This window comes from Sitophilus oryzae, unplaced genomic scaffold (assembly GCF_002938485.1).
Source record: "Sitophilus oryzae breed Bouriz unplaced genomic scaffold, Soryzae_2.0 scaffold_1062_pilon_pilon, whole genome shotgun sequence".
Taxonomy (NCBI): Eukaryota; Metazoa; Arthropoda; class Insecta; order Coleoptera; family Curculionidae; genus Sitophilus; species Sitophilus oryzae.
This window is the reverse complement of record NW_022145685.1, coordinates 227,268-253,331: the sequence shown is the minus strand read 5'-3', so window position 1 is coordinate 253,331 and position 26,064 is coordinate 227,268. Positions and strand designations below refer to the sequence as shown.

Genomic DNA, 26,064 nt, shown 5'->3' with positions numbered 1-26,064 from the left:
TCTATACTCTCTTCGATATATGATATTATTTCCATAATTATTGATGGGGTATTTCGTGAAGATCACTTAATAGATTAATTTTAATTACAAAGAGCATTATAATATCGCATTATCTAGCCATATCAAGCACGAACTATTTTTGAACTTAACAATCAAATTTGTAAAGAATGGATTTTTTTCATGAATCTGGCAACAGCGTTGCACTTAAGCGATTTGGCTGTCGCCTCTGCAGCAGCTAATTTCACGCTTTCCCTCCGCTTCCCCGACCCACCGATTTCAATGTGTGACGTTTTAGTTCACTGATAAAAAAAGGTCGGCAGAGGCGGCAAAAATTACGCCTCAGGAACGCGACTTGTAGTCCAGTTAAAACAGAAACGATATGGCGCGATCGGTTGGTTTAGACCGGTCGAAAAGTAAAAAGCTTGGTATATTTTAATAAAATTATTCAATATTAATATTGCTATAATATAAATATACGATTAGCTGGAAATAAATTTGTGTACTACTAAAGGCTAGAATTTCGAGGTGAGGCGGCGCCTCAGTTGCCTCACCTGACGGGCCGCCACTGGTACTCGTACCTTAAGGGCCACATATTTTAATGATAAAAAGTGTTGACAGTTTCACCAGAGACGTGCATATATGTATTATCTCTGGAATATTAACCCATTAACGCCCAAATTATTTTTTTTTTTCGAAATTGACTAATTTTTTAGAGATTTCTACTTCTTTTTATGTAAATAAACGTAAAAAAATATAATTATATATTTTTTAATATACATAATATATTATTTTGAAAGTAAGTTATCAAGTTTTTCAAAAAACTGCTGTCCTCGTTTGAGGACGCTGGGATAATATGATATAAATAAAAACAAGAAAAAAATTTGTATGTTTATTTTAATTTATATAAAAATAAGAGTTGTTATAAGATACTTTTTTGTGAAAGTCGTTAAAACAAGGAGGCATGCAAAACATTATATGACATTTTACCAAAATGTTCGTGGTTTTCCTTTGCCATCATTTGACATCTTTGTATTTCCCTTTTGCCAATGGAATGGTTTCTCCCGTCAAACTTTATGTCATCTGGTATAATTGTTTTTGATGTACTTGGAATCTCTTCCTTATGTGTTGAATACTCGAATTTATTTTTCTGTCTTCTAGCATATCGTATTGTTTCTGTAAGCACTAATTTGTAAACATAATTGTCAAAAAAGATTTGAAATTTTTTAAAGCTGCAGCATTTGGTAATGGTTCTCTTATAACTTCAAACATCTGATGGCGATCTTCAAAGTCCACAATTTCATAGCTTGGTTGGGTTATATCCCAATTGGGTGTCAAAAAAATACGTTCACCTCATTTTCTCGTAGAAAATGATGAGAGTGGCAAATTATCTTCTTCGTCAGATGTATATGTACCATCTGGAGCATTTTCTTCGGTGCGAAATATTTCAGTGCCTCATGTAATGTCTCCTATAGTAGCTGTTCCAATATCTTCATCGTTTATGTCATCGTCATCGCCCAATTCTTCGACTTCTGGGGGTAATGCTGCGATATCGGCATCAATCTGCTCTGAATATAAATACTCAACAGCATCTTCTAAAGTCTTGAAGGCCTTTCTAGACATAATTCTGAACAAAATCAGAATATCTATGAATAGAATATGTTTTTGGTCATAACAATGCTTAAAGTCTAGTTAGAACAATAACTGGAAATAATCCAATTTTATACATACTACCGCCCAGCGTACTCATTTGAGGACAGTAGAATTTGGTTACACCCTGTACATAAATCATGTCTCTAATGCTTTCTTACTTATTATATTCATCAAACCTAATAACTTAACTACAAGAAAAAATAAATTCTAATACATACCTTTGTTTTATAAAAAAAATCCAGCACAAGTTTCAACGTGAACCAAAGTGTCAAAAAAATGCAATAAAGTTGACGACATTTCAGTCCAAATACCTAACTACATGCCTTCGTAAAATGCCCTTAGAATCAGGGTATGACTGGCACTAACGTTCCCCGTGAAATTATTATTGTTTTTTTCGACGGTGTATAAGCTATCCCCACCTATATCAGCTGTCCTCAAATGAGGACGCTGGGCATTAATGGGTTAAGAGAGGAAAGGCATAGTTTTTAAGATACAGTATGTCAAAACTTTAAATTATAACCGTTAATTGAAAAAGAGTTATTGTATTGGGTTGATTTGATATTCCTTCAATCAACGATATGTCTTTTGTAATTACCTTAAATACAATTATTTTACTTTGAAATTTGTTGTAGATACCATTGAACAATCAGTATGATATAAACATAAAGTTTAATAAAATTGAATAATAAATTAGATTAAATAAACACTTTTTTTCTTTTTTTTATTTTTATGTAGTTTAAAAAGTAAAATATATTATTTATATTTAGTCAAGATAAATAAAATTGCGTTTATTTCATCAAGGAGATTGAAATCGACAAAATATCAAAAGACAATGGCGCATATGATTTTTATGAAAAAAATATTCTAGTAATGCCCATATGCACGTATCGGGTGAATCTATCGGCATTTTTTTGCATTAAGTTATATAATAATACTTAAGGTAACTTTCACAATCAAAAAAATAAATAAGAGATTCTAACCCCCTAGCTACAAAACAAAACAGAATCGGACCTATGTTGAAATAAATCGTATTTTTACGTGAGGAATCTCCCCACGAGAGTTGGTACATGTTTTTTTTAAACACTCTGTATCAGACACAAAAATTAAATAATTTTTAAACACAGGGGATTTAAAAGTAATGTAAGCGTTACTAAGTAAGTTTACCTTGCTGCTAGTGACATTGCCATGGGAAATGTACCCATAGAACTTCCACCAAGTAAAAAATCATGATGATTTTTATGCTTCTCTGCAAAAAATCCATAAAACACTCCAATTCCACAAGAAATCAGTAACATTGATCCCAATACAAGATAATCTTCCCATGTAAAAGCGTTACTGTTGTGTTCAGACTTACATTTTTCTAAAAAAGAAACAAAACCATTCAATAATTTATAAGCGGTGTAAAAATTTCCTACTTAATTCATACCTGCATTAGATTCATCTTCTGCAAATTCAACGACTTCTCCGTTTATAACAGGTACATTAATTACATAAATAAAAATATAAATTGCTGTGCAACCGAGTTTCAGTCTTGAATAAGGTAATTGCCATTTATTACTACCACTACTCATATTAAAAAAAGGTAGGTGTTACTGTACGTCTAAAATTACAAAAGAAACATATACAACAAAAAAATTATGAAGTTTGTTCAATATGCTACCTCTAATGGGTCAGATAGAATTAATATTAAAATTTCATTAAAAATGTCACGTCCGTTCTTTTAGCAAGATTGAACTAGTTTCATCTGCACCTGTGACCTGATTGGAAATTAATTTTGTATAGTATATAATATGAAATTAACATATTTTTATATTATTTTTAGTGGTATTTTCTTGCTATTTTTACAAAAGAAAAGAAATATATTTTTATTATTGTATATCACCGAAGCATTCCGATTTAATCGAAACGAAATTTAAACGAAATAAGTTTCCTATAGATACGTTTATCATTATTGATTAAAAATTTCAGAATAGTTCGTCTCATGAGAATAAAATAGAATCTAATATTTAAAATATACTAGTGACTGATTATACAAGGCGAGTCTTAAATGAGTGCAAGTATTTTATGGGTAGTATATTTGGACCCCAGAAACATTTTTGAATATTTGGAATTTTTTGAAAAAAATTTTAGATTTTTTTTAAAGTTTCAGTTAGCGGTGTATTAAAAAATGAACATTTTTTGCATTGAGAGTATTTCAAAACGTTTAACGGTTTCGCAGATATTCTCGGTTTTGTATTTCATATGGCCTTTTCCACAGTAAATTTTTATCAAAGCCACCCAATGATTTTTCTCTCGTATTTTACCATTGAAAGCGCCATATGAAATAATACTGCGTGTATCTCAAAAACTATAAAAAAATTTGAAATACTTTAAATACAAAAAATGTTAATTTTTTAATTCTCCATCAGATAAAAAAATAATATACAGGGTGTTCCATTTAAAAAAAACGTAAAATTATTTTTTATAGTTTTAGAATTTGGCGTAAAATATTGAACATCCTGTATGATTTACGATTACCATATTTATAGCAAAGTAAGAACAGACCATCTAAACCAAATATCTAATATAGTTTTGATTTCAGAACAGTTCTTCTATTTTTAATATTTTTTTTTCAGAAGGGTTGAGAAATATATATTTTTGATTTATTTTTTAATATCTCTGAAACTATTGAAATAGATTTACTCATATCTTTGGATTATGTAAAGTGATCTGAAAGGAAGCCAAAAATGCAATAATATACAGGGTGTTCCATTTAAAAAAAGTCATCCAGATCCACTCACACTTTTTTGGGTCACCCTATAGAAGTTAAAATATTTTCCAGAAATACATCCTGTTACATACTTTAGGTTTGCACTTAAACAAAATTCTCAAGTTTTTTATTCTAGGAGCTACAGATGCCCTAACCTAACCTAACGCACTGTTGCCGGACCCTGTAGGTATATCGCACATGAGAATTTTTGCATTTTATTAAAAATGACAAGGTTCTTATAGCCTCTTTTTATTACAGCAACAAAACAAAAAATATTCATTACAGTTGTAGGTTGGAACCTTTGGTGTTTGGTTTGGTTTGTTTTTTTCACAACTCGCAAAATAAAACATTAATTCACCGCAATACACCAAAACACTTTGCTTGTAACACTGGACTCTCGTTTCGGTAATCATAAATTCGAAGCTAAAATAAATAATCAGTTTTCATCATCTGCTGATGATGCTAAGCTGGTTAACGAAACGCGTAGTGTTAAAAGTAAATGGTTTAATGGAAATTAGCACACCTGTAGGGGTTAAGGCCTTTTTATGCTTGTGTATACTAAGTATGTTACATTTTAAAGTGTTTTGGTGTATAATGGCGAATTAGTGTATTATTTTGCCAAAAAATGTTCATTTAAAAATAATTAAATAAACTAATAAAGCCAATTATATAGATTATACAGCTGAAACTTTTGATTTTGTTTATATAGGTTTTGTTCTATAGTTGTTTTAGATTTAATTGATTGTTTGCTAATTTTGTTTTCAATAACTTTCCATTTTTCATTTTTACATAATTATTTATAAATTTCGAATAGTTTTTTTAAGTTAACGCAAAAAGGCATAAAATCTTCAAAATCCGATGGGCACATAACATTTACATTTAAGAAAAAGGGTTGCACCAGTGCTGTGCCGATTTTTTAAATACAAAAGGTGGCAACCCTGCCTGTATTTCACAATTTTTTACTTTAATTTTTCGACTTCCAAAATTCTTATAATCTTATACATAGCTTCAAATTTCAGAAACATTGTTTTTTTTTAAATATAGGGATATCTTTCTAACATGAATATACAGTATACTCTGTTTTTTTTTCACAGGTAAGATTTCGACAGACGATGACAGAGAAGAAGCAGATGACTTCCATACTCCATTTATTTCACTAAAAAAGTTTCTAATATTTTTTAAGTTAACTATGGATGGCTTTATAAGCAAATACGTCATGCGTCGTCACTTGTTGTTTTTAACCAGTTTTATTGGTTTATTTCAAAAACGACAGATCATGTTTCAATACTATTGGTTTGACGCAACGATAACGACAAACGGACACCGATGCGTATGAACCCGACTTAAGATTTTTGAGAGTTGTCAATCTCTTGCCAAATTATAGGTTATAATTTTGTGTCAAATTATGTCAAATAGAAATGATAAATACTTTGCATTTTGTATTTTGGACTGTGTTGTTACTTGTGTTTCGTGTTTTTAAAATTAAATGGGGGAAAAGTCGAGGGAAAATTAAGTGTTGACCCAGACCATAATTTACAGTTAATATTCGGTGCCCAGAGGCCGCCAGAAAAACACAGTTTGCCAGACATTATGGCCAGACAGTTGTATTAGCCACAAATAAAGTTGTATACAATCTCGTATACCAGTACCAAAAACTGGAGTATCTGTAAAATAACATCACACGATAGGTAAATAATACATTTTAGTATTAGCAGAAAAAATTAAGATTAAAGTTAATTAACGAAGATTAGCCTTTTTCAGTTTTATACAGTTTTTTTCACAATATTTTGAAGTAATCACTTGTCACTCAAAATTTAAATATATTAATTATGCGTTCCAATTGTACCAACTTATTTCTTTGTAAAATAAAATAAACTACTTTGAAATTCAAATGACAGACACATTTATCACTGTCAAGGATTTTGTCGTTGGACAGACTAAAGTCGGGTTAGTTAAAAAAACTATGTTATGTCCGCTACAATTCTTTGAAGCACCTTGTATACTCACTAATAATTTTAAAATGTGCACCTGAACCTTCCCTATAACTTTTCTATTTAACATTTTTGAATAATCCCCAAAAATAAAGCCAATTATACAGAGTATACAGCTGAAACTTTTGATTTTGTTTAGGTTTACAAAATTCTTTTAATCTTATACATAGCTTCAAATTTCAGGAACATTGTTTTTTTATATAGGAATATCTTTCTAACATGAATATACAGTATGATAAAAACTGCGTATATAAATGGCCTTCCCCATATAAATAGAAGTCGGGTTAGTTAAAAAACCTGTTATAATCCGCTACAATTCTTTAAAGCACCTTATATACTCACTAATAATTTTAAAATGCACCTGAATCTTCCCTATAACTTTTCTGTTAACATTTTTGAATAATCCCAAAATAAAGCCAATTATATAGAGTATACAGCTGAAACTTTTGATTTTGTTTAGGTTTACAAAATTCTTTTAATCTTATACATAGCCAAATTCCAGGAACATTGTTTTTTATATAGAATATCTTTCTAACATGAATGTGGTATATGATAAAAACTGCGTATTATATAAATGGCCTTCCCCATAAATAAGTCGGGTTAGTTAAAAAACTATGTTATGTCCACTATAATTCTTTGAAAGCACCTTGTATACTCACTAATAATTTTTAAAATGTGCACCTAAACCTTCCTATAACTTTTCTATTTAATATTTTTAGATAATCCCCAAAATAAAGCCAATTATATAGAATATACAGCTGAAACTTTTGATTTTGTTTAGGTTTACAACATTCTTTTAATCTTATATAGCTTCAAATTTCAGAACATTGTTTTTATATAGGAATATTTTTCTAACATATGAATATACAAGTATGATAAAAACTGCGTATATAAATGGCCTTCCCCCTACTAAATGAAGTCGGGTTAGTTAAAAATATGTTAATGTCGCTACAATTCTTTAAGTACCTTCTCACTAATAGTTTTAAAAAATGTGCACCTGAACCTTCCCTATAACTTTTCTATTTAACATTTTGAATAATCCCCAAAATAAAGCCAATTATATAGAGTATACAACTAGGCTTTGATTTGTTTAGGTTTACAAAATTCTTTAATCTTATACGCAACTGTTCGGAACATTGTTTTTTATATAGGAATATCTTTCTAACATGAATATACAGTATGATAAAAACTGCGTATATAAATGGCCTTATATAAATAGAAGTCGGGTTAGTTAAAAAACTATGTCGCTACAATTCTTTAAAGCTACCTTGTATACTCTAATAATTTTAAAATGTGCACTGAATCTTCCCTATAACTTTCTGTTAACATTTTGAATAATCCAAAATAATAATTATATGCAGAGTATACAGCTGAAACTTTTGATTTTGTTTAGGTTTGCAAATTCTTTAATCTTATACATAGCTTCAAATTTCGAACATTGTTTTTTATATAGGAATATCTTTCTAACATGAATATATACAGTATGATAGAAAACTGCGTATATAAATGGCCTTCCCCATATAAATAGAAGTCGGGTTAGTTAAAACGCTATGTTATGTCCGCTACAATTCTTTGAGCTTTTAATACTCACTAATAATTTTAAAATTAACTGCACCCTAAAACCTTCCTATAACTTTCTATTTAATATTTTTGAATAATCCCCAAATAAACCAGTGCCATAGAATATACAGCTGAAACTTTTGATTTTGTTTACAGCATTCTTTTAATCTTATATACAACTAAAATTTCAGGAACATTGTTTTTTATATAGAATCTTCTACAACATGAATATACAGTATGATAAAAACTGCGCATTATATAAATGGCCTTCCCATATAAATAGAAAATCAGATTGAATAAAAAAAATATTTATGTCCGCTACATTCTTTAAAAATTACCTTAATACTCACTAATAGTTTTAAAATGTGCACCTGAACCTTCCTAGCTTTTCTATTTAACATTTTTTGAATAATCCCCCAAAATAAACCAGTATATAGAGTATACAGCTGAAACTTTTTGATTTTGTTTAGGTTTACAAATTCTTCAATCTTATAAACAACTTCAAAATTTCAGAACATTGTTTTTTTTATATAGAATATCTTCTAACACTGAATATACAGTATGATAAAAACTGCGTATATAAATAAGCCTTCCCCCATATAAATAGAAGTCAGGTTAGTTAAAAAAACTGTATGTCCGCTACAATTCTTTAAAAGCACCTTATACTCACTAATAATTAAATGTGCACCTGAACCTTCCTAACTTTTCTGTTAACATTTTGAATAATCCCCAAAACAAAGCCAATTATATATAGAGTATACAGCTGAAACTTTTGATTTTGTTTAGGTTTACAAAAATTCTTTTTAATCTTATACATAGCTTCAAATTTCAGGAACATTGTTTTTTTATATAGGAATATCTTTCTAACATGAATATACAGTATGATAAAACTGCTGTATATAAATGGCCTTCCCCATATAAATAGAGGTCGGGTTGATTAAAAAAACTATGTTATGTCCCGCTAATTCTTTAAAGCACCTTGTATACTCACTAATAATTTTAAAATATGTGCACCTGAACCTTCCACTATAACTTTTTCTATTTAACATTTTGAATAATCCCCAAAATAAAGCCAATTATATAGAGTATACAGCTGAAACTTTTGATTTTGTTTTTAGGTTTACAAAATTCTTTTAATCTATACATAACTTAAATTTCAGGAACATTGTTTTTTATATAGGAATATCTTTCTAACATGAATATACAGTATGATAAAAACTGTATATAAAATGGCCTTCCCCATATAAATAGAAGTCGGGTTAGTTAAAAAAACTATGTTATGTCCCTTTACAATTCTTTGAAGCACCTTGTATACTCACTAATAATTTTAAAATGTGCACCTGAACCTCCCTATAACTTTCTATTTAACATTTTTGATCTATCCCAAAATAAAGCCAATTATATAGAGTATACAGCTGAAACTTTGATTTTGTTTTAGGTTTACAAAATTCTTTAATCTTATACATAGCTTCAAATTTCCAGAACATTGTTTTTTTTTTTATATAGAATATCTTTCTAACATGAATATACAGTATGATAAAACTGCTGCATATATAAATGGCCTTCCCATATAAATAGAAGTCGGGTTAGTTAAAAAACTATGTTATGTCCACAATTCTTAAAGCACCTTGTATACTCACTAATAATTTTAAATGTGCATTTGAACTTCCCTATAACTTTTCTATTTAACATTTTGAATAATCCCAAAAATAAAGCCAATTATATAGAGTATACAGCTGAAGCTTTTGATTTTGTTTAGGTTTACAAATTCTTTTAATCTTATACATAACTTCAAAATTTCAGGAACATTGTTTTTTTTATATAGGAATATCTTTCTAACATGAATATAGAGGCTTATGATAAAACTGCGTATATAAATGGCCTTCCCCATATAAATAGAGGTCGGGTTAGTTAAAAACTATGTTATGTCCGCTACAATTCTTTGAAAGCACCTTGTATACTGCTAATAATTTTAAAATGTGCACCTGAACCTTCCCTATAACTTTTCTATTTAACATTTTTGAATAATCCCCAAAATAAAGCCAATTATATAGAGTACACAGCTGAAACTTTTGATTTTGTTTAGGTTTACAAAATTCTTTTTAATCTATACATAGCTTCAAATTTCAGAACATTGTTTTTTATATAGAATATCTTTCCAACATGAATATACAGTATGATAAAAACTGCGTATATAAATGGCCTTCCCCATATAAATAGAAGTCGGTTAATTAAAAAGCATATGTTATGTCCACTACAAATTCTTTAAAGCACCTTGTATACTCACTAATAGTTTTAAAATGTACCTGAACCTTCCACCATAACTTTTCTATTTAACATTTTTGAATAATCCCAAAATAAAGCCAATTATATGTAGAGTATACAGCTGAAACTTTTGATTTGTTTGGTTTACTACAATTCTTTTAATCTTATACATAGCTTCAAATTTCAGGAACATTGTTTTTATTATATAGAATATCTTTCTAATATTGAATATACAGTATGATAAAAACTGCGTATATAAATGGCCTTCCCATATAAACCAGAAGTCGGGTTAGTTAAAAAAACTATGTTATGTCCACTACAATTCTTTAAAGCACCTTGTATGCTCACTAATAATTTTAAAATGTGCACCTGAACCTTCCTATAACTTTTCTATTTAACATTTTTTGAATAATCCCTTGCAAAATAAAGGCCAAATTATATAGGTATACAGCTGAAACTTTTTGATTTTGTTTAGGTTTACAAAATTCTTTTTTAATCTTATACATAGCTTCCAAATTTCAGGAACATTGTTTTTTATATAGGAATATCTTTCTAACATGAATATACAGTATGATAAAAACTGCGTATATAAATGGCCTTCCCTATATAAATAAGGTCAGGTTAGTTAAAAAACTATGTTATGTCCATACAATTCTTTAAAAGCAACCTTGTATACTCACTAATAATTTTAAAATGTGCACCTGAACCTTCCTATAACTTTTCTGTTTAGCATTTTGAATAATCCCCAAAATAAAAGCCAATTATATAGAGTATACAGCTGAAGCTTTTGATTTTGTTTAAGTTTACAAAATCTCTTTAATCTTATACATAACTTCAAATTTCAGAAACATTGTTTTCAATATATAGGAATATCTTTCTAACACTGAATATACAGTATGATGAAAACTGTGTATATAAATGGCCTTCCCATATAAATAGAAGTCGGGTTAATTAAAAAAAACTATCCATTATGTCCGCTACAATTCTTTAAAGCACCTTTGTATACTCACTAATACATTTTAAAATGTGCACCTGAAACCTTCCTATAACTTTTCTATTTAACATTTTGAATAATCCCCAAAATAAAGCCAATTATATATAGAGATACAGCTGAAACTTTTGATTTTGTTTTAGGTTTACAAATTCTTTTAATCTTATACATAGCTTCAAATTTCAGAACGATTGTTTTTATATATGGAATATCTTTCTAACATGAATATACAGTATGATAAAACTGCGTATATAAAATGGCCTTCCCCATATAAATAGAAGTCGGGTTAGTTAAAAAAAAATATGTTTAATGTCCGCTCACAATTCTTTAAAGCACCTTTTGTATACTCACTAATAATTTTAAAATGTGCACCTGAACCTTCCCTATAACTTTTCTATTTAACATTTTGAATAATCCCCAAAATAAAGCCAATTATATAGAGTATATAGCTAGAAACTTTTGATTTTGTTTAGGTTTACAAAATTCTTTTAATCTTATACATAGCTTCAAATTTCAGGAACATTGTTTTTTTATATAGGAATATCTTTCTAACATGAATATACAGTATGATAAAACTGCACGTATATAAATGGCCCTTCCCCATATAAATAGAAGTCGGGTTAGTTAAAAAACTATCATTTATGTCCATACAATTCTTTTGAAGCACCTTGTATACTCATAATAATTTAAAATGTAATCTTCACAGACCTTCCTTTTCTTTGTGTTTTTGAATACTCCCAAAAATAAAGCCAAATTATACAGAGTATACACCTGAAACTTTTTGATTTTGTTTAGGTTTACAACATCCTTTTAATCTTATACATAGCTTCAAATTTCAGAGAATTGTTGTTTTATTATATAGGAATATCTTTCTAACATGAATATACAGTATGATAAAACTGCGTAAGCTAAATGGCCTTCCCCATATAAATTAGAAGTCGGGTTAGTTAAAAAAACTATGTTATGTCTTGTCTACAATTCTTTAAAGCACCTTGTATGTTTTCTAATAGTTTTAAATTAGTGTACCCTGAACCTTCCTATAACTTTCTATTTAACATTTTTTTGAATAATCCCCAAAATAAAGCCAATTATATAGAGTATACAGCTGAAACTTTTGATTTTGTTTAGGTTTACAAAATTCTTTTATAGTTATACATAGCTTCAATTGATTGTTTGGTTAATTTTATTTCAATAACTTTAAGTTATCAAATTGTGAAACATTGTTTTTTATATAGAATATCTTTCTAACATGAATATACAGTATGATAAAACTGCGTATATAAATGGCCTTCCCATATAAATAGAAGTCGGGTTAGTTAAAAAAAAACTATGTTATATTCACTACAATTCTTTAAAGCACCTTGTATACTCACTAATAATTTTTAAAATATTGCACCTGAACCTTCCCTATAACTTTTCTATTTAACATTTTTGAATAATCCTCAAAATAAAGCCAATTATATAAAGTATACAGCTGAAACTTTTGATTTTGTTTAGGTTTACAAAAATTTCTTTTAATCTTATACATAGCTTCAAATTTCAGGAACATTGTTTTTTATATAGGAATATCTTTCTAACATGAATATACAGTATGATAAAACTTCGTGCATATAAATAGCCTTCCCATTAGAGAAGTCGGGTTAGTTAAAAAAACTATGTTATGTCCGCTACAATTCTTTGAAGCACCTTGTATACTCACTAATAATTTTAAAATGTGCACCTAAACCTTCCCTATAACTTTTCTATTTAATATTTTTGAATAATCCCCAAAATAAAGCCAATTATATAGAATATACAGCTGAAACTTTTGATTTTGTTTAGGTTTACAACATTCTTTTAATCTTATACATAGCTTCAAATTTCAGGAACATTGTTTTTTTATATAGGAATATTTTTCTAACATGAATATACAGTATGATAAAAACTGCGTATATAAATGGCCTTCCCCATATAAATAGAAGTCGGGTTAGTTAAAAAAAATATGTTATGTCCGCTACAATTCTTTAAAGCACCTTGTATACTCACTAATAGTTTTAAAATGTGCACCTGAACCTTCCCTATAACTTTTCTATTTAACATTTTTGAATAATCCCCAAAATAAAGCCAATTATATAGAGTATACAGCTGAAACTTTTGATTTTGTTTAGGTTTACAAAATTCTTTTAATCTTATATACATAGCTTCAAATTTCAAGAACATTGTTTTTTATATAGGAATATCATTCTAACATGAATATACAAGTATGATAAAAACTGCGTATATAAATGGTACCTTCCCCATATAAATAGAAGTCGGGTTAGTTAAAAAAACTATGTTACGTCACTACTACAAAGCACCTTTTGTATACTCACTAATAATTTTAAAATGTGCACCTGAACCTTCCTATAACTTTTCTATTTAACATTTTTGAATAATCCCAAAAATAAAGCCAATTATATAGAGTATACAGCTGAAACTTTTGATTTTGTTTAGGTTTACAAAATTCTTTTAATCTTATACATAGCTTCAAATTCCAGGAGGAACATTGTTTTTATATAGGAATATCTTTCTAACATGAATATAGTATGATAAAACTGCGTATATAAATGGCTATCTTCCCATATATAAATAGAGGTCGGAGTTAGTTAAAAACTATGTTATGTCCGCTACAATTCTTCAGCACCTTGTATACTCACTAATAATTTTAAAATGTGCACCTGAACCTTCCCTATAACTTTCTATTTAACATTTTTTGAATAATCCCCCAAAATAAAGCCAATTATATAAGAGTATACAGCTGAAACTTTGATTTTGTTTTAGTTTACAAAATTCTTTTTAATCTTATACATAGCTTCAAATTTCAGGAACATTGTTTTTTATATAGGAATATCATTCTAACATGAATATACAGTATGATAAAAACTGCGTATATAAATGGCCTTCCCCCATATAAATAGAAGTCGGGTTAGTTAAAAAAACTATGTTATGTCCGCTACAATTCTTTAAGCTTACCTTGTATACTCACTAATAATTTTTAAAATGTGCACCTGAACCTTCCCTATAACTTTTTCTATTTAACATTTTGAATAATCCCCAAAATAAAGCCAATTATATAGAGTATACAGCTGAAACTTTTGATTTTTTGTTTAGGTTTACAAAATTCTTTTAATCTTATACACCTTGGCTTCAAATTTCAGGAACATTGTTTTTTATATAGAATATCTTTCTAACATGAATATACAGTATGATAAAAACTGCGTATATAAAATGGCCTTCCCCATATAAATAGAGGTCGGTTAGTTAAAAAAACTATGTTATGTCTGCTACAATTCTTTAAAGCACCTTGTATACTCACTAATAATTTTAAAATGTGCACCTGAACCTTCCCTATAACTTTTCTATTTAACATTTTGAATAATCCCAAAAATAAAGCCAATTATATAGAGTATACAGCTGAAACTTTTGATTTTGTTTAGGTTTACAAAATCTTTTTTTAATCTTATACATAGCTTCAAATTTCAGGGAACATTGTTTTTTTTATATAGGAATATCTTTCTAACATGAATATACAGTATGATAAAAACTGCGTATATAAATGGCCTTCCCATATAAATAGAGGGTCGAGGTTAGTTAAAAAAACATGTTATATCCCGCTACAGTTGTTTAAAGCACCTTGTATACTCACTAATAATTTTCAAAATGTGCACCTGAACCTTCCCTATAACTTTTTCTATTTAACATTTTTACTGAATAATCCCCAAATAAAACCAATTATATAAGAGTATACAGCTGAAACTTTGATTTTGTTTAGTTTACAAAATTCTTTTAATCTTATACATAGCTTCAAATTTCAGGAAGACATTGTTTTTTATATAGGAATAATCTTTCTTACATGAATATACAGTATGATGATAAAAACTGCGTATATAAATGGCCTTCCCATATAAATAGAAGTCGGGTTACATTAAAAAAACTATGTGTATGTGGCGACTTCACAATTCTTTAAGCACACCTTGTATACTACTAATAATTTTTAAAATGTACCTGGACCTTCCTATCTTTTCTATTTAACATTTTTGAATAATCCCCCAAAATAAAGCCAATTATATAGAGTATAGCTGAAACTTTAGATTTGTTTGAAGGTTTACAAAATTCTTTTAATCTTATACATAACCTTCAAATTTCAGGAACATTGTTTTTTATATAGGAATATCATTCTAACATGAATATACAGTATGATAAAAACTGCGTATATAAAATGGCCTTCCCCATATAAATAGAAGTCGGGTTAGTTAAAAAAACTATGTTTATGTCCGCTACAATTCTTTAAAAGCACCTTGTCATACTCATAATAATTTTAAAATGTGCACCTGAACCTTCCCTATAACTTTTTCTATTTAACATTTTTGAATAATCCCCAAATAAAGCCAATTATATAGAGTATACAGCTGAAACTTTTGATTTTGTTTAGGTTTACAAAATTCTTTTTAATCTTATACATAACTTCAAATTTCAAGACATTGTTTTTATATAGGAATATCTTTCTAACATGAATATACAGTATGATAAAACTGCGTATATAAATGGCCTTCCCCATATAAATAAAGTCAGGTTAGTTAAAAAAAACTATGTTATGTCCGCTAAATTTTGAAGCACCTTGTATACTCACTAATAATTTAAATGTGCACCCTGAACCTTCCCTATAACTTTTCTATTTAACATTTTTTGAATAATCCCAAAATAAAGCCAATTATATATGAAGTATACAGCTGAAACTTTTGATTTTGTTTAAAGTTTACAAAATTCTTTTTAATCTTAAGTACATAGCTTCAAATTTCAGAACATTGTTTTTATATAGGAATATCTTTCTAACATGAATATACAGTATGATAAAAGCTGCGTATATAAATGGCCTTCCCCTATATAAATAGAAGTCGGGTTAGTTAAAAAAAACTATGTTATGTCCTTTACAATTCTTTAAAAGCACCTTGTATACTCGCTAATAATTTTAAAATGTGCACCTGGACCTTCCCTATAACTTTCTATTTAACATTTTGAATAATCCCAAAATAAAGCCAATTATATAAAGTATACAGCTGAAACTTTGATTTTGTTTAGGTTTACAAAATTCTTTCAATCTTATACATAGCTTCAAATTTCAGGAACATTGTTTTTTTATATAGGAATATCTTTCTAACATGAATATACAGTATGATAAAAAACTGCGTATATAAATGGCCTTCCCATATAAAAGAAGTCGGGTTAGTTAAAAAACTATGTTATGTCCGCTACAATTCTTTAAAGCACCTTTGTATACTCACTAATAATTTTAAAATGTGCACCTAGAACCTTCCCTATAACTTTTCTATTTTAACATTTTTGAATAATCCCCAAAAATAAAGCCAATTATATAGAGTATACAGCTGAAGCTTTTGATTTTGTTTAGGTTTACAAAATTCTTTTAATCTTATACAGCTTCAAATTTCAGAATTTCTTGTTTTTTATATAGGAATATCTTTCTAACATGAATATGCAGTATGATAAAACTGCTTTATAAATGAAATGAGTTCTTAAATAGAACTCTTTATTTACAACAACAAAAACATCTCCATACCTCAGCTTACAGTTGTAGGTTGGAATCTTTGAGAGTGTTTGGTTTTGGTTTTGTTTTTTCACAACTCATAAAATAAAACATTAATTCACCGCAATACATAAAGTACACTGCTTGTAACACTGGACTTCTCGTTTCGGTAATCATAAATTCGAGGAAAGCTAAAATAATAATCAGTTTCATCATCTGCTGATGATGCTAAAGCTATTAACGAACATCAGTGTTAAAAGTAAATGGTTTAATAAAATGTAACACTGCTGGGGTTAAAGGCCTTTTATGCATGTGGCCATACTAAGTAATGTTACATTTAAAGTGTTTTGGTGTATAATGGCAGGTGGTGTGATACCTTTGCCAAAAATGTTCATTAAAATAATTAAATAAACTAATAAAGCCAATTATATAGATTATACAGCTGAAACTTTTGATTTTTGTTTATATAGGTTTTGTTCTATGGTTCTTTTAGATTTAATTGATTGTTTGCTATTTGTTTTCAATAACTTTTAAGTTATCAAATTTCAGGAACATTGTTTTTTATATAGAATATCTTTCTAACATGAATATACAGTATGATAAAAACTGCGTATATAAAAATGGCCTTCCCCATATAAATAAGTCCGGGTTGATAAAAAAAACTATGTTATGTCCTAAGCAATTCTTTAAGCACCTTGTTTACTCACTAATAATTTTAAAATGTGCACCTGAACCTTCCCTATAACTTTTCTATTTAACATTTTTGAATAATCCCCAAAATAAAGCCAATTATATAGAGTATACAGCTGAAGCTTTTGATTTTGTTTAGGTTTACAAAATTCTTTTAATCTTATACATAGCTTCAAATTTCAGGAACATTGTTTTTTTTATATAGGAATATCTTTCTAACATGAATATGCAGTATGATAAAAACTGCGTATATAAATGGCCTTCCCATATAAATAAGTCGGGTTAGTTAAAAACTATGTTATGTCCGCTACAATTCTTTGAAGCACCTTGTATACTCACTAATAATTTTAAAATGTGCGCCTAAACCTTCCTATAACTTTTCAATTTAACATTTTTGAATAATCCCAAAATAAAGCCAATTATATAGAGTATACAGCTGAAACTTTTGATTTTGTTTAGTTTACAAAATTCTTTTAATCTTATACATAGCTTCAAATTTCAGGAACATTGTTTTTTATATAGGAACATCTTTCTAACATGAATATACAGTATGATAAAAACTGCGTATATAAATGGCCTTCCCCATATAACAGAGATCGTAAGTTAGTTAAAAAACACTATGTATGTCGCTACAATTCTTTAAAGCACCTTGTATACTCACTAATAATTTTAAAATGTGCACCTGAACCTTCCCTATAACTTTTCTATTTAACATTTTTTGAATAATCCCCAAAATAAAGCCAATTATATAGAGTATACAGCTGAAACTTTTGATTTTGTTTAGGTTTACAAAATTCTTTTAATCTTATACATAACTACAAATTTCAGGAACATTGTTTTTTTATATAGAGATATCTTTCTAACATGAATATACAGTATGATAAAACTGCGTATATAAAATGGCCTTCCCCATATAAATAAGAAGTCGGGTTAGTTAAAAAAAACATGTTATGTCCGCTACAATTCTTTGGAAGCACCTTGTATACTCACTAATAATTTTAAAATGTACCTAAACCTTCCTATAACTTTTCTATTTAACATTTTGAATAATCCCAAAATAAAGCCAATTATATAGAGTATACAGCTGAAACTTTTGATTTTGCTTAGGTTTAAAAATTCTTTTAATCTTATACCATAGCTTCAAATTTCAGGAACCTTGTTTTTTATATAGGAATATCTTTCTAACATGAATATACAGTATGATAAAAACTGCGTATACTAAATGGCCTTCCCATATAAATAAGTCAGGGTTGGACTAAAAAACTATGTTATGTCGCTACAATTCTTTGAAAGCACCTTGTATACTCACTAATTTAAAATATGCACCTGAACCTTCCCTATATAACTTTCTATTTTAACATTTTTGAATAATCCCCAAAATAAAAGCCAATTATATATGAGTATACAGCTGAAACTTTTGATTTTGTTTTAGGTTTACAAAATTCTTTTAATCTTAATACATAGCTTCAAATTTCAGGAACATTGTTTTTTATATAGGAATATCTTTCTAACATGAATATACAGTATGGAAGTAAAACTGCGTGTAACATAAATGGCCTTCCCCATATAATATAGAAGTCGGGTTAGTTAAAAAAACTATGTTATGTCCCGCTACAATTCTTTAAAAGCACCTTGTATACTCACTAATAATTTTAAAATGTGCACACCTGAACCTTCCCTATAACTTTTCTATTTTAACATTTTTGAATAATCCCCCAAAATAAAGCCAATTATATATGAGTATACAGCTGAAACTTTTGATTTTGTTTAAGTTTACAAAATTCTTTTAATCTTATACATAGCTTCAAATTTCCAGGAACATTGTTTTTTTATATGGGAATATCTTTCTAACATGAATATACGAGTATGATAAAAACTGCGTATATAAATGGCCTTCCCCATATAAATAGAAAGTCGGGTTAGTTCAAAAAAACTTATCTTATGTCCGCTACAATTCTTTTAAAAGCACCTTGTATACTCACTAATAATTTTTAAATGTGCACCTGGACCCCTTCCCTATAACTTTCTATTGCACATTTTGAATAATCCCCAAAATAAAGCCAATTATATAGAGTATACAACTGAGGCCAGTGATTTGTTTAGGTTTACAAAATTCTTTTAATCTTATACATAGCTTCAAATTTCAGGAACATTGTTTTTTTTATATAGGAATATCTTTCTAACATGAATATGCAGTATGATAAAAACTACTGCATATATAAATGGCACTTCCCCATATAAATAGAAGTCAGGTTACATTAAAAAAACTATGTTATGTCACTACAATTGTAGGTTGGAAATCTTTTGGTGTTTGGTTTGGTCATTTTGTTTTTTTCACAACTCGCAAAATAAACATTAATTCACCGCAATACAATTAAAACACCTTGCTTGTAACACTGACCTCGTTCCCTGCACCAACGTTAGTTAAAATAAATAATCAGTTTTCATCATCTGCTGATGATGCTTAAGCTGGTTAACGAAACGCGTAGTTAAAAGTAAATGGTTTATTTGAATGAATCTGTAGGGGTTGGTACTTTTTATGCTTGTGTATACTAAGTATGTTACATTTTAAAGTACCTTGTATACTCACTATAATTTTAAATAGCACCTGAACCTTCCCTATAACTTTTCTATTTAACATTTTTGAATAATCCCAAAATAAAGCCAATTATATAAAGTATACAGCTGAAACTTTTGATTTTGTTCTAGGTTTACAAAATTCCTTTAATCTTATACATAGCTTCATCAATTTCAGGAACATTATTGTTTTTTATATAGGAATATCTTTCTAACATGAATATACAGTATGATAAAAACTGCGTATATAAATGGCCTTCCCCATATAAAATAGAAGTCAGGTTAGTTAAAAAAACTATGTTATGTCCACTACAATTCTTTAAGCACCTTATTATACTCTAATAATTTTAAAATCATGCACCTGAACCTTCCCTATAACTTTTCTATTTATTTTTGAATAATCCCCAAAATAAAGCCAATTATATAGAGTATACAGCTGAAGCTTTTGATTTTGTTTAGGTTTACAAAATTCTTTTAATCTTATACATAGCTTCAAATTTCAGGAACATTGTTTTTTTTATATAGGAATATCTTTCTAACATGAATATGCAGTATGATAAAAACTGCTTTATTAAAAATGACAAGGTTCTTATAGCCTCTTTTTATTACAGCAACAAAACAAAAAATATTCATTACAGTTGTAGGTTGGAATCTTTGGTGTTTGGTTTGGTTTGTTTTTTTCACAACTCGCAAAATAAAACATTAATTCACCACCAATACACAAAACGCACTTTGCTTGTAACACTGGACTCTCGTTTCGGTAATCATAAATTCGAAGCTAATAAATAATCAGTTTTCATCATCTGCTGATGATGCTAAGCTAAGTTAACAGAAACGCAAAGTGTTAAAGTAAATGGTTTAATGGAAATTAACACACCTGTAGAGTTAAAGCCTTTTTATGCTTGTGTATGCTAAGTATTTACATTTTAAAAGTCTTTGGTGTATAATGGCGAATTAGTGTATTATTTTGCCAAAAAATGTTCATTTAAAAATAATTAAATAAACTAATAAAGCCAATTATATAGATTATACAGCTGAAACTTTTGATTTTGTTTATATAGGTTTTGTTCTATAGTTGTTTTAGATTTAATTGATTGTTTGCTAATTTTATTTTCAATAACTTTAAGTTATCAAATTTCAGGAACATTGTTTTTTTATATAGGAATATCTTTCTAACATGAATATACAGTATGATAAAAACTGCGTATATAAATGGCCTTCCCCATATAAATAGAAGTCGGGTTAGTTAAAAAAACTATGTTATGTCCGCTACAATTCTTTAAAGCACCTTGTATACTCACTAATAATTTTAAAATGTGCACCTGAACCTTCCCTATAACTTTTCTATTTAACATTTTTGAATAATCCCCAAAATAAAGCCAATTATATAGAGTATACAGCTGAAACTTTTGATTTTGTTTAGGTTTACAAAATTCTTTTAATCTTATACATAGCTTCAAATTTCAGGAACATTGTTTTTTTATATAGGAATATCTTTCTAACATGAATATACAGTATGATAAAAACTGCGTATATAAATGGCCTTCCCCATATAAATAGAAGTCGGGTTAGTTAAAAAAACTATGTTATGTCCGCTACAATTCTTTGAAGCACCTTGTATACTCACTAATAATTTTAAAATGTGCACTTAAACCTTCCCTATAACTTTTCAATTTAACATTTTTGAATAATCCCCAAATAAAGCCAATTATATAGAGTATACAGCTGAAACTTTTGATTTTGTTTAGGTTTACAAAATTCTTTTAATCTTATACATAGCTTCAAATTTCAGGAACATTGTTTTTTTATATAGAATATCTTTCTAACATGAATACTATACAGTATGATAAAAACTGCGTATATAAATGGCCTTCCCCATATAAATAGAAGTCAAGGTTAGTTAAAAAACTATGTTATGTCACTAATTCATTTTATGAAGCACCTTGTATACTCACTAATAATTTTTAAAATATTGCACTAAACTCTTCCTATAAGCTTTTCTATTTAACATTTTTGAATAATCCCCCAAATAAAGCCAATTATATAGAGTATACAGCTGAAACTTTTGATTTTGTTTAGGTTTACAAAATTCTCTTAATCTTATACATAGCTTCAAATTTCAGGAACCTTGTTTTTTATTATATAGGAATATCTTTTCTAACATGAATATACAGTATGATAAAACTGCGTATATAAATGGCCTTCCCATATAAATAGAAGTCGGGTTAGTTAAAAACTATGTTATGTCAATACAATTCTTTGAAGCACCTTGTATATACACTAATAATAATAAAATATGCACCTGAACCTTCCTATAACTTTTCTATTTAACATTTTGAATAATCCCCAAAAATAAAGCCAATTATATAAGAGTATACAGCTGAAACTTTTGGATTTTGTTTAGGTTTTACAAAATTCTTTTAATCTTATACTACATAGCTTCAAATTTCAGGAACATTGTTTTTTTATATAGGAATATCTTTCTAACATGAATATACAGTATGATAAAACTGGCAAGTATATAAATGGCCTTCCCCATATAAATAGAAGTCGGGTTAGTTAAAAAACATGTTATGTCCGCTACAATTCTTTGCACCTTGTATACTCACTAATAATTTTAAAATATACACCTGAACCTTCCCTAAGCTTTTCTATTTAAACATTTTTGAATAATCCCAAAATAAAGCCAATTATATAGAGTATACAGCTGAAACTTTTGATTTTGTTTAGGTTTACAAAATTCTTTTAATCTTATACATAGCTTCAAATTTCAGGAACATTGTTTTTTATATAGGAATATCTTTCTAACATGAATATACAATATGATAAAACTGCGTATATAAATGGCCTTCCCCATATAAATAAAAGTCGGGTTAGTTAAAAAACTATGTTATGTCCGGGCTACAATTCTTTGCAAGCACCTTGTATACTCACTAATAATTTTAAAATATGCACCTGAACCTTCCACCATACTTTTCTATTTAACATTTTTGAATAATCCCCAAAATAAAGCCAATTATATAGAGTATACAGCTGAAACTTTTTGATTTGTTTAGGTTTACAAATTCTTTTAATCTTATACATAGCTTCTAAATTTCTAGGAACATTGTTTTTTTATATAGGAATATCTTTCTAAATATGAATATACAGTATGATAAAAACTGCATATATAAATGGCCTTCCCCCACATAAATAGAAGTCGGGTTAGTTAAAAAAACTATGTTATGTCCGCTACAATTCTTTGAAGCACCTTGTATACTCACTAATAATTTTAAAATGTGCACCTAAACCTTCCTACCAACTTTTCTATTAACATTTTGAATAATCCCCCAAAATAAAGCCAATTATATAAGAGTATACAGCTGAAACTTTTGATTTTGTTTAGGTTTACAAATTCTTTTAATCTTATACATAGCTTCAAATTTCAAGGAACATTGTTTTTATATAGGAATATCTTTCTAACATGAATAACAGTATGATAAAACTGCGTATATAAATGGCCCCCACTATAAATAGAAGTCAGGTTAGTTAAAAAACTATGTTATGTCCACTGGCAATTCTTTGAAGCACCATGTATACTCACTAATAATTTTAAAAATATATGCACCTAGAACTTCCCTATAACTTTTCTATTTAACATTTTGAATAATCCCAAAATAAAGCCAATTATATAGAGTATACAGCTGAAACTTTTGATTTTGTTTTAGTTTACAAAATTCTTTTAATCTTATACATAGCTTCAAATTTCAGGAACATTGTTTTTTTTATATAGAATATTTTTCTAACATGAATATACAGTATGATAAAAACTGCGTATATAAATGGCTTCCCATATAAATAAAAGTCAGGTTAGTTAAAAAACTATGTTATGTCCGCTACAAGTCTTTAAAGCACCTTGTATACTCACTAATAATTTTTAAAATGTGCACCTAAACCTTCCCTATAACTTTCTATTTAACATTTTCGAATAATCCCAAAATAAAGCCAATTATATATAGAGTATACAGCTGAAACTTTTGATTTTGTTTAGGTTTACAAATTCTTTTAATCTTTTATACATAGCTTCAAATTTCAGGAACATTGTTTTTTTTATATAGAATATCTTTCTAACATGAATAACAGTATGATAAAAACTGCGTATATAAATGGCCTTCCCCATATAAATAGAAGTCGGGTTAGTTAAAAAACTATGTTATGTCCATACAATTCTTTTTGAAGCACCTTGTATACTCACTAATAATTTTTAAAATATGCACCTGAACCTTCCCTATAACTTTTCTATTTAACATTTTGAATAATCCCCAAAATAAAGCCAATTATATAGAGTATACAAGCTGAAACTTTTGATTTTGTTTAGGTTTACAAAATTCTTTTTAATCTTATACATAGCTTCAAATTTCAGGAACATTGTTTTTTATAGAATATCTTTCTAACATGAATATACAGTATGATAAAGCTGCGTATATAAATGGCCTTCCCCCATAAATGAAAGTCGGGTTAGTTAAAAACTATGTTATGTCCGCTACAATTCTTGAAGCACCTTGTATACTCACTAATAATTTTAAAATGTGCACCTGAACCTTCCTATAATTTTTCTATTTAACATTTTTGAATAATCTCCAAAATAAAAGCCAATTATATAGAGTATACAGCTGAAACTTTTGATTTTGTTTAGGTTTACAAAATTCTTTTAATCTTATACATAGCTTCAAATTTCAGGAACATTGTTTTTTTATATAGGAATATCTTTCTAACATGAATATACAGTATGATAAAAACTGCGTATATAAATGGCCTTCCCCATATAAATAGAAGTCGGGTTAGTTAAAAAAACTATGTTATGTCCGCTACAATTCTTTGAAGCACCTTGTATACTCACTAATAATTTTAAAATATGCACCTGAACCTTCCCTATAACTTTTCTATTTAACATTTTTGAATAATCCCCAAAATAAAGCCAATTATATAGAGTATACAGCTGAAACTTTTGATTTTGTTTAGGTTTACAATGTTCTTTTAATCTTATACACATAGATTCAAATTTGAGGAACCTTGTTTTATTTAAATATGGGAATATTTAAAAAATATAAAGCATTCAATTTAAATATCTCTTTATCTATTTTTTTATAAATATATATTTCAATCGCCCTGTAAACACCATTAAATTATTGTGAAATGTTCGCTAGTAATGCCCCGAAATGAGTGAAAAATATAAATACTGACATGGAGCTTTTTCGGAATATTTAATCACTCTGTATTGTTCAGGCTGGTATAGTACAGCAATCTTTTTTTAAAATTCTCTCTATAATATTTAGAAATAATTTATTTATAATATTGAATAAACGTAACTTACCAATTAGTAATATAATTCCAAATAGGTTCTAAACTGAATTTGAATTAGCTGTCGATTTGATCGACTTCGGTATTTCATTCGAAAAAAAATATCACGGTTTGTCACTAGTCGTTACTGAGCGCCTAGTAATTAAGACTATATGCATATGAAGTTTTACTTCTCAGCCAACTGCGATTCAACTATCAATATCTGAATGAAATTGTGGCATTAATAAGGCGACAAATTTTCGACAAAGGATATTTCTGACCAGTGGGGATAGGATAAGCATGTACTAATTAGCAAACGAGCAAAATGATTCTCATTCTCGTAATTAGTAGATATGCTGCTCGTTGCTCGTATCTAAAGATGAGAAATGTAGAATTATTAGATAAGACGACATCTGTATGTAGTAAAATATGTACTAATAATTAAAAACAAATATATTTTTTGTAATTAAATTATAAATATTTTTTTAAATATTAATTCTCTAAAATAAGTGTGTTAAGAGGTATTTTTGGTATTGAAATTTGAGCCGGATAACTATGATAAATTTTAATTTTCGATAAACTATGTAGTTCATCAATACCGGGTTGTTTTTTTTCAAAAAATTTGTTTGAAAACAAGTATTTTCAAACGTAGATATTCAAAACGCCATTATTGGAATTACATACCTATACATTTTCTTGGCAATCGTTCATT

The 26,064-nt window shown here is 28.1% G+C and overlaps 1 protein-coding gene across 2 annotated transcripts in view; it reads right to left on the bottom strand.

Moving 5' to 3' along the window:
• LOC115877932 (sodium-coupled monocarboxylate transporter 2-like) overlaps nucleotides 1-25,593 on the bottom strand; it is a 63,929-nt gene extending 38,336 nt beyond the window's left edge. The window contains exons 1-3 of one of the 2 annotated variants that reach the window (XM_030894286.1): nucleotides 25,387-25,593; nucleotides 3,077-3,250; nucleotides 2,815-3,010 (exon numbers count right to left, since the gene is read on the bottom strand). In XM_030894286.1, the coding sequence (XP_030750146.1) occupies nucleotides 2,815-3,010; nucleotides 3,077-3,221 (341 nt within the window). In that variant the 5' untranslated portion in view covers nucleotides 3,222-3,250; nucleotides 25,387-25,593. Of the gene's footprint in view, nucleotides 1-2,814; nucleotides 3,011-3,076; nucleotides 3,251-3,310; nucleotides 3,330-25,386 lie in introns of those variants that run through there. The other variant, XM_030894291.1, reaches the window with a different exon arrangement.
• Nucleotides 25,594-26,064: the final 471 nt, after the last annotated feature.